This window comes from Chiloscyllium plagiosum, unplaced genomic scaffold, assembly GCF_037043375.1.
Source record: "Chiloscyllium plagiosum isolate Xiang-an unplaced genomic scaffold, Cpla_swu_hap1 HiC_scaffold_16, whole genome shotgun sequence".
Taxonomy (NCBI): domain Eukaryota; kingdom Metazoa; phylum Chordata; class Chondrichthyes; order Orectolobiformes; family Hemiscylliidae; genus Chiloscyllium; species Chiloscyllium plagiosum.
The window spans coordinates 31864859-31880881 of NW_028270154.1; the positions used below are offsets into that span (position 1 = coordinate 31864859).

A 16023-nucleotide genomic window follows, 5' to 3' on the forward strand; every position below is an offset into this window, starting at 1 on the left:
CATTGTTCCTTTAATTACTTTGCCACCTGTGAATGATGTTATTCTGTCTGGCCAGTAGATGGCAAATACCAAATGCTGTTTCAGTTCAGGCCTTGTCTTTTGCTGCTGCCATAATGGGAAAAACACTGTTGAGCTTTCAAAATGGCCTCACCTTGTCAACTTTCTTTATCCAAAGTTTGCTATTCAAGGGAAAACTACCCTTGAATCTACTGTGCATCATTGTGTGGTGTTGTCCCAAATTCCCATTTTAATTTATTGATATATTTGGCAATATTTAAGGCAGAAGCTCTTCTACAGTTGTGAACAAAAATTAATTTTCCCGTTCTGCATGAAATTTGTGTTGACTGGTTGGACCAAAGGGTCTGTTTCCATGCTATACATCTCTATGACTTTGCTCATCATTATTGCTCATATTGTAGTTCAGGCCATTACCCTACCACTCTGCAGGCAGGCTCTGGATCTGCAGCTCTGGAACGTCCAGAAAGTTGATAGCTGCTCTTGCAGAGTCCACATGGACAGGATGGCTTAAATAGATTAGATTAGATTACTTAGTGTGGAAACAGGCCCTTCGGCCCAACAAGTCCACACCGACCCGCCGAAGCGCAACCCACCCATACCCCTACATGTACCCCTTTTTACCTAACACTACGGGCAATTTAGCATGGCCAATTCACCTGACCTGCACATCTTTGGAATGTGGGAGGAAACTGGAGCACCCGGAGGAAACCCACGCAGACACTGGGAGAATGTGCAAACTCCACACAGACAGTCGCCTGAGTCGGGAATTGAACCCGGGTCTCTGGCGCTGTGAGGCAGCAGTGCTAACCACCGGGCCGCCCACGGTGGCATGTGGGAGAGAGAGAGAGATTGGGGGGAGAATGTGGGAGAGAGAGAGGGAGAGAGAGTGTGTATAAAAATAGCCTTTTTATTTTTCTGGTATTGTAATATACTGGCTTCGCACGTCAGATCTTAGTATATTTCTTCTTCATTTGTTGACATTGTCACCAAAAGATTTACTTTATCCTGTGATGGAGGTCCATCTGGACCCAAACTGAAACCCGATGCAAAAAGTTAGCAAAGCCTGTTAAAAGCATAATTTGTCTCTGGCTGCACATTTCTGGAATCAGGCGTCATGACAATCAATGTATGTGGGGGGCAAGAGAACAAGGGCAGTCGGTAAGATCAGCTGTCAGAGAGACTACACTCAGTCAGTGAGATGGAGACTACAGCTTTAGTTCATGTGTCACAAGAGTTTACAGGCATTGTAATAATTAAGAAGACAAATGGAATGCTATCCTATCCAATGAAGGTTTAAACATAACATAAAGCATGTTGTGCTCCAGTTGTATTGGACATTGGTGTGACTTTATCTCAAATACTGTGTGTAGTTTTGGTTGGCTAATTTGAGGAAGGATGTAAGTGCACTGAAGGCACTTCAGAGGAGGTTTACTTGATTGTTATTTGGAATGAGCTGCTTCCTTAATGGGGATAGTTGGATGAGTTTGTTATCACTGGAGTTTAGAAGGATTGAGGTGTAATTTAGTTGAAGTGCATAAAATTCTGACTGGTTTAACAACACAGGTGTGAAAGTGATGTTTCTTATTATGGGGGAGCCCCAGAATTAGTGAGCACTATTTTAAAATTGAAGGGTCACCCTTTTAGGATGGAAGTGATGAGAATTTATTTCTGAGGGCTGTGTGACTTTGGAACTCTCTCTGCCTCAGTAGGTGATGGAGCTGGGTGGTCATTGAATACTTTTAAAATGGAGTAAGCTAGATTTCTGTTAGGCCAGAGAATTAAAGGTGTTCAAGAGTAAATAGGAATATGAAATTCAAAACACAAACAGATTAGCCAGTGGTGTAGCATTTGAGGCCAAAAGACCTACTTCTGTTCCTAATTCACATGCACTCTCTCCAACTAACCAGTGATTCAATATGGATCATGATGTATTTTCTAGTTGCCTGCTTTGCATGATAACGTTACGTCTGAGCACATTTCTTTCACAACAAAAAAACCCATTGGCTAAATAGTTACGTTTACTGATGTGTCTTCACTTTTATGATTACCCAGGTGATTGTTTGGATGCTTTACTAAAGGTCAAGGAGATGCTGTCCATTCATTCTATTGCAAAGCATTTATTCTCTGTGTGGATTTGCAGACATGCTAAGTAGAAAGGCTCTGAAAGGCACCAACATTGGGAACAAAATTGGGAGAATCATGTCGGGTGGTTGCATAGGCTTCTTACCATTGATAACAAAAAGTCCCATTTTCCAACCAAATATTGAACAGCGAGATGTGATTATTGCTAATGAATGGTGAGAGGCGTATTTGTATGCATTGGTGTCCTTATTACATCTTCTCACCTCACTATTAAGCCATTTCACATTTTCCTATTTACCAGATGGAAGCTAGATGATGACAATTAGAATCTCCAAGTCAAAGCAGTAACCTGGCAACTCTAGATCGTCATTTGCTATTCCAGACCTCCTCCAATCACCAGCATCTCGGTGCACACACCATGAGCAGCAAATGTACGCACTGTTCACCCACCAGCACCTCCAAATCTCCGTTCACAAAGCAGGGTGAAACTTTTCCTCTACTCAACATGTCAAGGGCAAATAATACAAATGTTTCGGTCCGCTGCAAGCCTCTTACCAGTTGCACTCTCGCCTTTAATGATAATACAAGTGCCAGGCGTTCTGGGAGGTTCTGGCAATGACTAGTCCTTTGTCTGTGGTGACTGAGAGAATAAGACGAAAGTAACAGGGTGATATGTACAGAGTTGTGAGGAGTATTCAAGAAGATGATGTGAAAAAAACCTGCTAAGGTTGATGGACAGAAACCATGCGTGAAACCTGCCAAAATTGGCACTTGGCTTTTTTTGGTAAAACACAGCTCATTATCTTCATTTCAGTAGAGTTGAAATGTAGACAATATAGTGACATAAATGTTCAGCACCCTCAGCTGGAGTGTGGCATGTTGATCTCTTTAAAAAGTCAGTTCAGAATTTGCAACCTGTTTTGATAACCGTAAATGTGGAATATCAATATTCCATTACTTGATTTTAATATGTAAGAGCTTCATGGACTTAAGTGGCTTTTAAAAATGACAGGTGCCTATAATGTGTGCTATGGTCAATTGATCAGGTTGAGCTAAGTTAATGGAACCATCAGTAAACAAGGATCAATTTGAACCAGAATTAACGCAGTTGTAAGAGGGCATGAAACTCATCTGTGTCAATTCTGGAATTTGTGTTACACATTGGGATGAAAGTGATAGGGCAGAAACAAGAAGCAATGGATTTGCAAGCAAGAATTGGAAGCCTCTTTCCCTTCCCCCTCTTTGTCTGTCTCCCTTCTCTGTCTTTCCCTTTCCTTCTCTCTGCCTGCCTCCCTCCTCTCAATCCCTCTCCCTTCCCTCCCCCCCCCCCCCCCACTCCTCCCTCTCCCACTCGCCCCCCCCCCCCCCCCCCCCCCCCCACTCTCCCACTCCCACTCTCTAACTTTAAAAGTCAAAGCCTGGTGAAAATGCAACTTGAAGCAACCACCATTCTCTGAAAAAGAACTGCAAACTTTACCACTGCTGAAGAAACAGTGCAACAGCTAAACAGTTGGGACTTAAGTCATTTTCAGATCTCAAAGATGCTAAGTTAAAAATCGCACAACACCAGGTTATAGTCCAACAGGTTTAATTGGAAGCACACTAGCTTTCAGAGCATTGCTCCTTCATCAGGACTTTAGGGTGTAGGTTTGCTCGCTGAGCTGTAGGTTTGATATCCAGACGTTTCATTACCTGGCTCGGTAACATCATCAGTGGCAACCTCCAAGTGAAGCGAAGCTGTTCTCCTGCTTTCTATTTATATCTTTCTCCTGGATGGGGTTCCTGGGGTTTGTGGTGATGTCATTTCCTGTTTGTTTTCTCAGGGGTTGATAGATGGCATCTAGATCTATGTGCTTGTTTGCACTCCAACCACAACACTATAAACAAACCTTCACAAACCTTGCTCCAAAAGCTAGTGTGCTTCCAATTAAACCTATTGGACTATAACCTGGTGTTGTGTGATTTTTAACTTTGTACACCCCAGCCCAACATCGGCATCTCCAAATCACAAAGATTCTAAGAAATTTTAAAATGTAACTGCCTTTACCTTCCCTTGCACCCAACATTGTTTTTCAGCTGAATGCCTGTGTTTGTCTTTGTGTTAGATGCTTTTTTTGTTTCCCTGGGTAGATAGTAAGTAATAAAATTCCTTTTCCTTTCACTTGAGAAAACCTTGTACTGTAATTAATTGGCTCCATCATTATGATCTAGTTAATTACATTTAAATTTTTGAATGCTGATAAAGAAATAAGAATATTTGTTGAAGTTGACAAAGGTTAGATTAGATTAGATTAGATTACTTTAGATTAGATTAGATTAGATTACTTAGTGTGGAAACAGGCCCTTCGGCCCAACAAGTCCACACCGACCCGCCGAAGCGCAACCCACCCATACCCCTACATTTACCCCTTTAACCTAACACTATGGGCAATTTAGCATGGCCAATTCACCTGACCCGCACATCTTTGGACTGTGGGAGGAAACCGGAGCACCCGGAGGAAACCCACGCAGACACGGGGAGAATGTGCAAACTCCACACAGTCAGTCGCCTGAGTCGGGAATTGAAGGTGTTTTAAAAAGAGTAGAGTCGATCAACCCTCCTCACCAAACTAAATCCAAAACATTTTCTTTTTATAAGGCATGGCTTCAAATGACAACACAATCAAAATGGCATCATTTCCAACACATGAATGTTCCCTAAGTACTGCACCTGAAAGTCTGTGCTAAAAAAAGTAGAAACTTTTATGTCCTAGAGTAATACCATAATAGACCAACCACATCATTGAATAATGTATAGCACACTGTAACAGGCAGCACTTTCATCTAAGGCAGTGCAGTTTCTGAGATTTTGTGAATGTTGTGTGCTCAGACATGTCCATATCTAGTTTGGGAGCTGAGTTTGTAATTCTGGTACATCCATCTTCCTTATTCAGGAGTAATATTGTGATTTTATATTGGAGGTAATGATTGAATTATTGTGGATTATTGTTTTGTTTCATTATATACAGAATGGCACTTTAAAAATCATAGACCGAAAGAAACACATATTCAAACTTGCTCAGGGAGAGTACATTGCACCAGAGAAAATTGAGAATATCTATGTACGGAGTGAGCCTGTAGCCCAAGTGTATGTCCATGGAGATAGTTTGCAGGTAACTATGGATTATTAATATTTCAAGAATAAAATAAACAATAACAATTTGTACCTCCTCATTAATCAGATATGTAATCTGTTTAATATTACTTAATTTTAAAACATATTTTACCTTGATTAATTTCTTGAATTTTCTCTTCCTGTGCTTCTGATTTTCTTTTTGTGTAGTTCTGTATTTACAACGGAAGCGTTGTGAGACATTAAATATATCAATATTCATCATAATGAGCTCGCATTGTACTGTGACAGGCAGCTAATGAAGGCAGTGATCTTCAATAGACGAAGGAAGATAAGAGGAAAATGAGTAACTTGAAAACAAGTTACAAAAATCTTATACACTGACGAGAAGTTAGAACATGCAAAAGAACATATTAGCCCAAAAGATAATTACATAATATCAGGGTTTCTGATGTTACATTAACTTTGTATATGGTTTCAATGTTCAATATTGAATTTTGCTGTAAGTTCCTTCTCATGTAAGCAAGGGAAAGTTGGTTGATATTTGAACTTAACTGGATTGCACTTTTAAAATTCTGTTTAATGCTTTCCCTGTTTTGGTACAGTCCTTCTTGGTGGGTATTGTTGTACCTGATCCTGAAGTCACAGAAGCCTGGGCAAGGAAAAAGGGATTTGAACATTCTTATGCAGAACTAGCTAAATCAGAGGTATGTTTTAAAATCGTATATGTAGACCACACAGCACGTTTGAACCTTGTTATGCAGGACTTTATTTCTATACTGCTATTATGTAGTGTTAATTGGGTGATCCCTACTGGCCAAAAAGCAGTACTGCATGATTTCAACATTCTCAATCAATGGGCAGAATGTTCCTGGCCTCCTGGAGGCTGGAGACCTCAAATGTTCAGTGGTCAGGACTAATACCCAATGCCTTTCAGCTTCCTCCCAAGGTAAAAAGGCCCATGGGTCATCTTCCCACTCCATTAAAGACCCTGTAGAATAGCCAAGTAGCAACCACTAGAAGAGCATTTTCGGTCTGCTGTTTTTTCAGCAGCAGATAAGAGAAATGACAGGCAATCGATCTGACAATAAAACTGTGCGGGCTGCATGTAAATTGGTAGCTGGATCGATGGGCTGGGCTGAACCTGCAATAATGTTTTGCATAATCTATGGACATGGGGCAGGGAAGAAGTCACTGACAGCTTTCTATGACCTCTGACCCTCCCCAGTAATGCCCACAGTTGTCCTTGGGTTGATTCTCACTTCTGGGACTCTGGCTCAGCAGCAGCCATGGCCTTCTTCCTTTGTGACATTGTAGAGTTCTTGAGCTGCCACCCTATGATTAGCTGGCAGCTCTCGATGGGTGCAGTATCCTATCTCAGAATTCTTGGTCAACAGAAAGGTCAAATATTGTTTATTTCATTGCCTGATGGGGTAAATCATAAAATCCCTACAGTGTAGAAAGAGACCATTCAAGTCTGCACCAACCCTCTGAGGAGCATCCTATGCAGACCCAGCGCCTACAACCCCACATGCATAATGGTTAAATGAGGGAGGAAACCAGAGCATCCAGAGGAACCCCACACAGACACAGGGAGAATGTCTGTGTGGAGTTTACACAGTTACCCAAGGCTGGAATCGAACATGGATCCCTGGCGTTGTGACGCAGCAGTGCTAGCCACTGTGTCACTATGGTGGCTCATTCATCGGAGAGTAAGAATGACTGTTCCAATGCAACATGCAAGACATTCACTAACCCAGAAGATTCCATCCAATATCCTACATATTCCATGTTCGCATCTGGGATCTGTTTCAGTTTCAGCTTTTGCTTACCCTGGATGATTGCAGACTGTCCGGCTGTTGGAAATATTGGAGAAATGTATGGAGATAGGATCAGTGTTTTTCTCCTCAGCAGCCTTGTCCCTGCTTGCCCTAATTCTGCCAAGAAATTGGTGACTGGAGTTCCTATATCAACAAATTTACCACATTATATTTTTAATATAGTTTGAACTAAACAAAATAGATCACACACTACAAAAAAAGGTAAGTTGTACCTATGAAAAGCAGATATCCCAGTAATATCTGCACAAGTATTGTTTAAATAAAAATGAAAAGTTATATTTCCTGTAACTGCTTTAACAATAAAAAAATGAAGAAGATGTTTTAGTTTCTGCGCATGGTTCAAGTTGAATATTACTTAACAGTTTGCTTTGATTTAGGCTTTTAAAAAAGCTCTTATGGAAGACATGGTGAAACTGGGACAACAAGCTGGCCTTTATTCATTTGAACAGGTAAGATAATATTCATTGAATTTCTCCACCATTACTGACGAGAGGGAGAAATTTCAGCTGTACAATGTTATGGGCCAGACCAGACCCCCTCAAAACATTTCAAGAAAGTAGCCCAGACCCGAACTTTGCTAGTTGTTTTAAGCAGGTGTAATGCAGGCATTCCAGGGGAATGTAGTTGGTCAAACCATAGTTTTAAACAAAATGATTTATTTACAAGATTACCGAATGAAACAAACAAAAGAGAATGGAATACTGAATAAGTTAATCTATCTGAAAACCGAACAGATCATTCCAACTTAATGATGCTATTCTAAATACTTGCAACAATCCCCTTAAATACCCCTTGGCACAAAAGGTAAAATCAAACACAGGGTGTTACAGGAGAGATGTCAGAGTGAGAGAGAAGGATCAGCCTGTACCTGCTTCTTTGGGTCGAGCAGTTTTTACTATTGCCTGACTGGTTTCAGTGAACAGCCAGACTGCCAAAAACCAAATCAAACCATAGAAAATCTGAGCTGAGAGAACTGGCCACTCCTCTGTTATGACATGGGGTAAACCCATCTGCTAATTTAAACCCAACACACAGAGAAGCTCACCTCACACCGTAATCTGTTAAATTTTGAGGCAAAGAACCATTACAGATCTCAGTATTTAATGTAAACATTAACAATTTTATTCTTGAAGTCCAAAAGAGAACATTAAAACAACAACTCCTTTATCTTAAACCTATCTTTTCCCTCCCACTCTACAATGTTATTTCAATTTTAAGACAAACCCAATTAAGATTTACAAAAAAAATCATGATTCAAAACCAGCCAGCTTTGTCGAGTCTCATTTGTAGATTTTCCTTTGTATTTTCCTGCGTCATCACTTCTTAGTCTTCTGGTGCACAACTTTTCTTATGGACAGTTACCTTTCAGAGAGTTACTCGGCTAGCAGTCTGTACTTGTTGGTGCTCTTTGCTGTTCTCCCCCTAACTGTTCAAAATTCCCAAAGCATCAGATCATTTCATTGGGTTGATGTCATCCCAAACAGTAAGATTCAAATTCAATTGGATTTTGGTATCTGAGGCATAATTTAAACTGGCTGAATTTGAATTTGTTTTTGTTCCATGGAAATGCAGCTCCAGCTATATTTTTTAACCAAATGTTATACTATTAAATTGTTCAGCACATTCTGTGCTTTCAGTCCTTGCCAGCTTCCTCTCTCTCGCGCGCGCTCTCTCTCTCTCTCTCTCTCTCTCTCTCTCTCTCTCTCTCTCTCTCTCTCTCTCTCTCTCTCTCTCTCTCTCTCTCTCTCAAAGGTACCATACAGACTTACATCTTCATAACACCTCCCCTCTTAAGGAAAAAATGAACCATCATATGAAACGATGGCATCATTTTTTTCTCCATTCCTTAACCACATGACCATGGCATACAAATGACAAAACTAAGTTCGCACTAATGTCTTCCCACATATACATGACGTTGAATAGATACCAATCTCATCTATACTTTCAGTTAAATTCACGATAACACATCTGCGATTACATTCTTATAACCTGCAACATGTACGAACTGTAAAGTAAAAATCTGTAACATAAGACTTCAACAAAATAGTCTCATATTCTTGTCTTTAAAGCATTCCAAGAATGTAAGAGAATTGAGATCTGTGTACACAACTGTCTCTGACACATTGTTTGTGATACACACATTAAAATGTTGTAAGACCAGTATCAAACCCAATAGTTCTTTATCGATTGTGTAGTATTTCCTCTGGTGGATGTTGAGTTTCTTCAAAATGTAGTCAACTGGCAGTTCAATCCCATCATCATCTTCCTGTAGCAGTACAGCTCCAACTCCTATGTCATTAGCATCGATGGCAATGCAACCCCAGCTATTTGTTTCAACACACTCTATGCTTTCAGTCAGTTCTTGCCAGCTTCCTGTCTCTTAAAGGTATAATACACACCTACACCTTCATAATAACTTTCATTGTACAAGCATTTTTTTTTAAACTTGAAAGCCATTTCCTGTGGAAGTATCTGTTAGCTATAATCAAATTGGCTCTAAAACCTTTCAAATCCAATCTTTTCAGAGTCTGTGTCTTTTACAACCTTCTGAAAAACCAAGGACATCGTAACCTTGTTTAAAGGAGCAGCATCATCATAACTATCCTTACCCGCCCCCCTCCCCCTTAAAATATCAATATCCAAAAATGACTTCATTTTAAAACCCTTTAGTCCTAAACTGTCAGTACTTTATAACACACACATATATCACATTGACTGTAAACATGCACTACTACATTCTGTTTGTCTTTTTTTACTCCTGCGACCCAACACCTCCTGTTTGTCATTCAAATCTTGAAAATGTGTCAGCATTCATGTTTTTTTGTCCTGCCACATGCACAATTTTCAAATTGAATGGCTGTAACAGCTCTATCTAAATAGTCTGGCATTTTTGTCCTTAAATTTCTCCGCAAACATCAGTGGGTTATGATCAATGTATATGATTGTCTCAGATACGTTGCTGGTAACATAAACATTGAAAAGTTATAATGCCAACATGAAGATCAAAGTCTTCTCAACTGTTGAATATTTCGACTGCTGAATGTTCAGTTTCCTGGAGAAATACTTGATGGGTCTGTCTATCTTCTCACCGGTTTCCTGCAAGAGCACAGCACTGACACCCACATCACTTGCATCGATAGCCCCCTTTAATGGCTTTGCGTAATTAGGTGTGGCTCATACTGGGCCAGAGGTTAACATAGCTTTCAGGCTGTCAAATGCCTTCTGATTGTCCACTGTTCACTGAAGCTTCTTGCCTTTCCTTAGCAATTCAGTGAGTGGAGCAGCCACACTATTAAAATTTGGTATGAATTTTTGATAGAATCCACTCAATCCCAGGGATTATAGCAGTGCTCTTTTTGTCGATGGTATGGGAAACTCCCCAATTACTTTTGTTTGTGCATCCTGTGGGGCCATTTGTGCGTGTCCAATAACATGGCCCAGGAAGGTGACTTGGGCTTTGGCAAATTCACTTTTAGTCAGGTTTATCACCAAGCCTGTCTTCCAAATTTGATCAAGCAAGTCTGATAAGTGTTGCAAATGTTACTTCCATGTGTCGCTAAAAATCACCAGCTCGTCTATATACATGGCACAATTAGGTAATCCAGCAATGACCTTATTGGTTAGTCTGTGAAATGTGGCTGGCGCATTTTTCATACCAAATGGCAAGGCTTTAAACTGATACAGTCCATTTGGCATTACAAAAGCCAAAACTGTCTTCGCTGTTTCTGACAAAGGTACCTGCCAATATCTTCTGAGCAAGTCCAACTTATATTTCTAAGTTGCTTGTCCCACCTTCTCAACACAGTCTTTCAGGAATCGAATATGCATTCATCTTTGCAACTGCATTGACCTTGCGATAATCCACACACAACTGCTGGCTACCATCTGGTTTTGGCACCATTACTATGGGTGAGCTCGTCACTGTAACTCACTTCAATTATGTCATCTTGGAGCGTGTGTTCATCTCCTTTTGAACCTGTGCCAATTTTAGAGGATTATGCCGATAACAATGTTGCTTTAATAGGAACAGCATCTCCTATATCTACATCAGGCATAATTAAGTTAGTACTTCCCAGCTTATTTCCACATATCTCCTCATGTGAGAGTAACAACTCTTACAGGTCATTTTGATTTTCCTCTAGAAGGTAACTCAATAATTTGTCCCAATTTTTGACAATTTCCTTATTGTCCAATTTAATTTGAGGAATGTCCAATTCAGAATCCTCTGAATTTTATTTGGATCTTTCCTCTATGTTGTAACCAATAACTTGCTTTTCTTCCCTGTCAATATACCTTTTGAGCATACTCACATGACAGAGATTTCTTCTGTCTGGAGTCCTTATCAAATAGTTCACCTCATTCAACTACCTTTCGACTTGATAAGGTCCACTAAGCCTTGCTTTTAAAGATTCACTCATTACTGGAAGTAACACTAACACCTTATCTGCGCTGGCTTAATTGAGTTTTTGTTTTCTTGTCTGCTTCCTGTTTCATTGCTGTGATATAAATGCTGTCTAGCCAACTTGCCTGCTCTATTTAATCGTTCCTAAAAATTTGACACATAGTCAAAATATGTGGTCTCTAAATTCTGACTTACTAATTTCTCCTTAATCAATTTTGGTGGTCCTCTTACTTCATGCCCTTAAAACTAATTCATATGGACTGAATTTAGTTGATTCATTTGGTGCATTTTTTAATGATAGGAATAACCAGGCATGGGAACTGCACAATGTCTTCTTTAAATGTTTATTGCAGAAGTTTGGCAATTACATGGATGTTACAACCGCAAAGACGTGACAGCAACTGTTATAACGCAACTGCGCTTGTCCCATCACGGCTCACATTCTCATATCCTTGTGTTTCTATGGTTTGGGTGTAACTGTATTTGTTAACTTCTATAGCGATGTTAATTTCTATAGCAATGGCACTTGAAACTGATCTCTGCGGTTAACAGTGACTACACAGCCAAGTACTTCACATCATGTGAAACTAATGTTGCGAATAGCCCTTTCTGTTTACCTAAGTGCTTCAATCATTTTAAAGGTCACACGTTCCCTCTATAATCAGTTCCACATTTAGCAATACAAAACCGCTACTCTTGTCCTGTAAGTATCTGCTAAGAATTCATTCCTGATCTAATCAAGTCCCATTATGTTTTCCCTGAAACAGACATCAGAAGTAGCCATTTAGCTCTTAGTGAATGACAAACCAGGCTCAATGATTATCCAGCTCAATTGCCTTTTCCTGCTTTTTCCCTGTAATCTTTGATCTCTTTTGGTCCAAGTTTTGTATTCAACTCCTTCCTAAAATCGTACAATGTTTTGCTCTTGCCTGCTTTCTGTGAAAGTGAATTCCACAGACTTGCTACTCTCTGGGGGTAAAGCAATTCCTTCTCAACCCAATCTTAGATGGTTTACTCTGTATCCTTTGGCTGTGACCTTTGGGTCCCTCATCATCAAGAACATCCTGTATCTACCCTGTCCAGACCTGTCAGAATTTTAGAGGTTTCGATAAGAACCCCCTCATTCTGCTGAACCCCCCCAGTGAATGTAATCTGAATCGATTTAATCTTTGCTCATACGTCAGTCCTGTCATCCCAGGAACCGGTCTGGTAAGCCTTTGCTGCACTCCCTCGGCTACAAAAACAACCTTCCTCAGATAAGGAGACCAAAACTACACATGAAATTCCAGGTGTGGTCTCAGCAGGGCTCTATATAATTGCACTACTATGTCCGTGCTCCTGTGCTCTAATCCTTTCACAACGAAGCCCAGTATACCATTTTTCACTGCCTGCTGCACTTGTATGGTTACCTTCAGTGACTGGTGTTAAGGGCATCCAGGTCTCATTATACATTCCCCTCTCAAGTGGAATATCTCGCATTTATCCGAATCAAACTGCATCTACCATGCATTTGCCCACTCAACCAGCTTGTTCAAACCACACTGAAGCATTCTGCATCCTCCTCACAGCTGCCAACCCCACCCTCTGCACACCCCACCACTCCCACTGTTGTGGCATTTGCAAATTTTGCAGTATTACATTTAATTCCTTCACCAAATCATTAATATATATTATTAAGTGCCTTCAGAAATGAGGTAACAAGGATCCAGAGAAAGTATATTCCTGTTAGTGTGAAAGGAAAGGCTGGTAGGTATAGGGAATGCTGGATGACTAAAGAAATTGAGGGTTTGATTAAGAAACAGAAGGAAGCATATGTCAGGTATAGACAGGATAGATTGAGTGAATCCTTAGAGTATAAAGGCAGTAGGAGTATACTTAAGAGGGAAATGAGGAGAGCAAAAAGGGGACGTGAGATAGCTTTGGCAAATAGAATTAAGGAGAATCCAAAGAGTTTTTACAAATACATAAAGGACAAAAGGGTAACTAGGGAGAGAATAGGGCCCCTCAAAGATCAGCAAGGCAGCCTTTGTGTGGAGCCGCAGAAAATGGGGGAGATACTAAATGAGTATTTTGCATCAGTATTTACTGTGGAAAAGGATATGGAAGATATAGACTGTAAGGAAATAGATGGTGACATCTTGCAAAATGTCCAGATTACAGAGGATGAAGTACTGGATATCTTGAAACACAAAGGTGGATAAATCCCCAGGACATGATCAGGTGTACCCTAGGACTCTGTGGGAAGCTAGAGAAGTGATCGCTAGGCCTCTTGCTGAGATATTTATATCATCGATAGTCACAGGTGAAGTGCTGGAAGACTGGAGGTTGGCTAACGTGGTGCCACTGTTTAAGAAGGGTGGTAAGGACAAGCCAGGGAACTATAGACCAGTGAGCCTGATGTTGGTGGTGGGCAAGTTGTTGGAGGGAATCCTGAGGGACAGGATGTACATGTATTTGGAAAGGCAAGGACTGATTAGGGATAGTAAACAGGGCTTTGTGTGTGGGAAATCATGTCTCACAAACTTTTTGAGGAAGTAACAGAGGATTGATGAGGGTAGAGCGGTAGATGTGATCTATATGATCTTCAGTAAGGCGTTTGACAAGGTTCCCAATGGGAGACTGATTAGCAAGGTTAGATCTCATGGAATACAGGGAGAACTAGCCATTTGGATACAGAACTGGCTCAAAGGTGTCAGAGGGTGGTGGTGGAGGATTGTTTTTCAGACTGGAGGCCTGTGACCAGTGGAGTGCCACAAGGATCGGTGCTGGGTCCTCTACTTTTTGTCATTTACATAAATGATTTGGATGTGAGCATAAGAGGTACAGTTAGTAAGTTTGCACCAAAATTGGAGGTGTAGTGGACAGCGAAGAGGGTTACCTCATTTACAACAGGATGGGCCAATGGGCTGAGAAGTGGCAGATGGAGTTTAATTCAGATAAATGCGACGTGCTGCATTTTGGGAAAGCAATCTTAGCAGGACTTATACACTTCATGGTGAGGTCCTAGGGAGTGTTCTTGAAAAAAGAGACCTTGGAGTGCAGATTCATAGCTCCTTGAAAGTGGAGTCGCAGGTGGATAGGATAGTGAAGGTGGCGCTTGGTATGCTTTCCTTTATTGGTCAGAGTATTGAGTGCAGGAGATGGAAAGTCGTGTTGTGGCTGTACAGGACATTGCTTAGACCACTGTTGGAATACTGTGTGCTTTTCTGGTCTCCTTCCTATCAGAAAGATGTTGTGAAACTTGAAAGGGTTCAGAAAAGATTTCCAAAGATGTTGCCAGGGTTGGAGGATTTGAACTACAGGGTGAGGCTGAACAGGTTGGGGCTGTTTTCCCTGAGCGTCAGAGGCTGAGGGGTGACCTTAATAGAGGTTTACAAAATTATGAGGGGCATGGATAGGGTAAATAGGCAAAGTCTTTTCCCTGGGGTGGGGGAATCCAGAACTAGAGAGCATAGGTTTAGGGTGAGAGGGGAAAGATATAAAAGAGACCTCAGGGGCAACTTTTTCCACACAGTGGTACGTGTATGGAATAAGCTGCCAGAGGAAGTGGTGGAGGCTGGTACAATTGCAACATTTAAGAGGCATTTGGATGGGTATATGAATAGGAAGAGTTTGAAGGAATATGGGTCGGGTACTGGCAGGTGGGACTAGATTAGGTTGGGATATCTGGTCGGCATAAACTGGTTGGACTGAAGCATCTGTTTCCTTGCTGTACATCTCTAATGACTCTATGATTCCTGCAGTACCCAACTAATCACCATCTGACATTTGGGAAAGATTTGTTTATTCCCACTCTTTTCCTGTCTGCCAGCCAATCTTTTGTCCATCCCATTCCATGCAGTTTATTTCTCTCTTCTTTGAGACGGTATCAAAAGCTTTCTGGAAGTCCAAATAAATCACAACCACTGGCTACCCCAGTCAACTCTACCAATTACATTTTTGAAAAACTCCAGTAAATTTGTCAAGTATGATTTCCCTTTTTTAAATTCATGCTGACCATGTCTTTCTGCCACTGATTTCCAAAGATTCTGCTATTAAATCTTTTATAGTGGACAGTAGCATTTTTCCTAATGATGTCACACTCACTAGTCTATAATTTCCAGTTTTCTCTCTGTCTCCTTTCTTAAATAGATGGGTTACATTAGCTACCCTCAAATGTGTAACAACTGTTCTAGAATCTATAAAATCTTGGAAAATGACCAACAATGCATTGACTATCTTCAGAGCCACTTCCTTTAGTACTCTGGGATGTGGTTTAACATTTATTGGCCTTCAATCCTATTGGTTTCCCCAACATCCTTTCCCACTAAAACTGATTTCTTTCAGTACCTTGCTCTCACTTAAACTAGGAGAAAGTGAGGACTGCAGATGCTGGAGATCAGAGCTGAAAAATGTGTTGCTGGAAAAGTGCAGCAGGTCAGGCAGCATCCAAGGAGCAGGAGAATCGACGTTTCGGGCATAAGCCCTTCTTTGGGCATATGCCCTTTCCTGAAGAAGGGCTTATGCCGGAAACGTCTATTCTCCTGCTCCTTGAATGCTGCCTGATCTGCTGCGCTTTTCCAACA

The 16023-nt window shown here is 40.8% G+C and overlaps 1 protein-coding gene across 3 annotated transcripts in view; it reads left to right on the top strand.

Annotated features, from left to right (window-relative positions):
- The window catches only part of LOC122556574 (long-chain-fatty-acid--CoA ligase 6-like), a 203998-nt gene that overhangs the window by 158854 nt on the left and 29121 nt on the right, over positions 1-16023 (top strand). For all 3 annotated transcript variants that reach the window (XM_087995260.1, XM_043703393.2, XM_043703392.2), the window contains exons 18-20: positions 5109-5252; positions 5818-5919; positions 7431-7502. In XM_087995260.1, coding sequence (XP_087851386.1) covers positions 5109-5252; positions 5818-5919; positions 7431-7502 — 318 coding nt within the window. The remainder of the gene's footprint in view (positions 1-5108; positions 5253-5817; positions 5920-7430; positions 7503-16023) is intronic.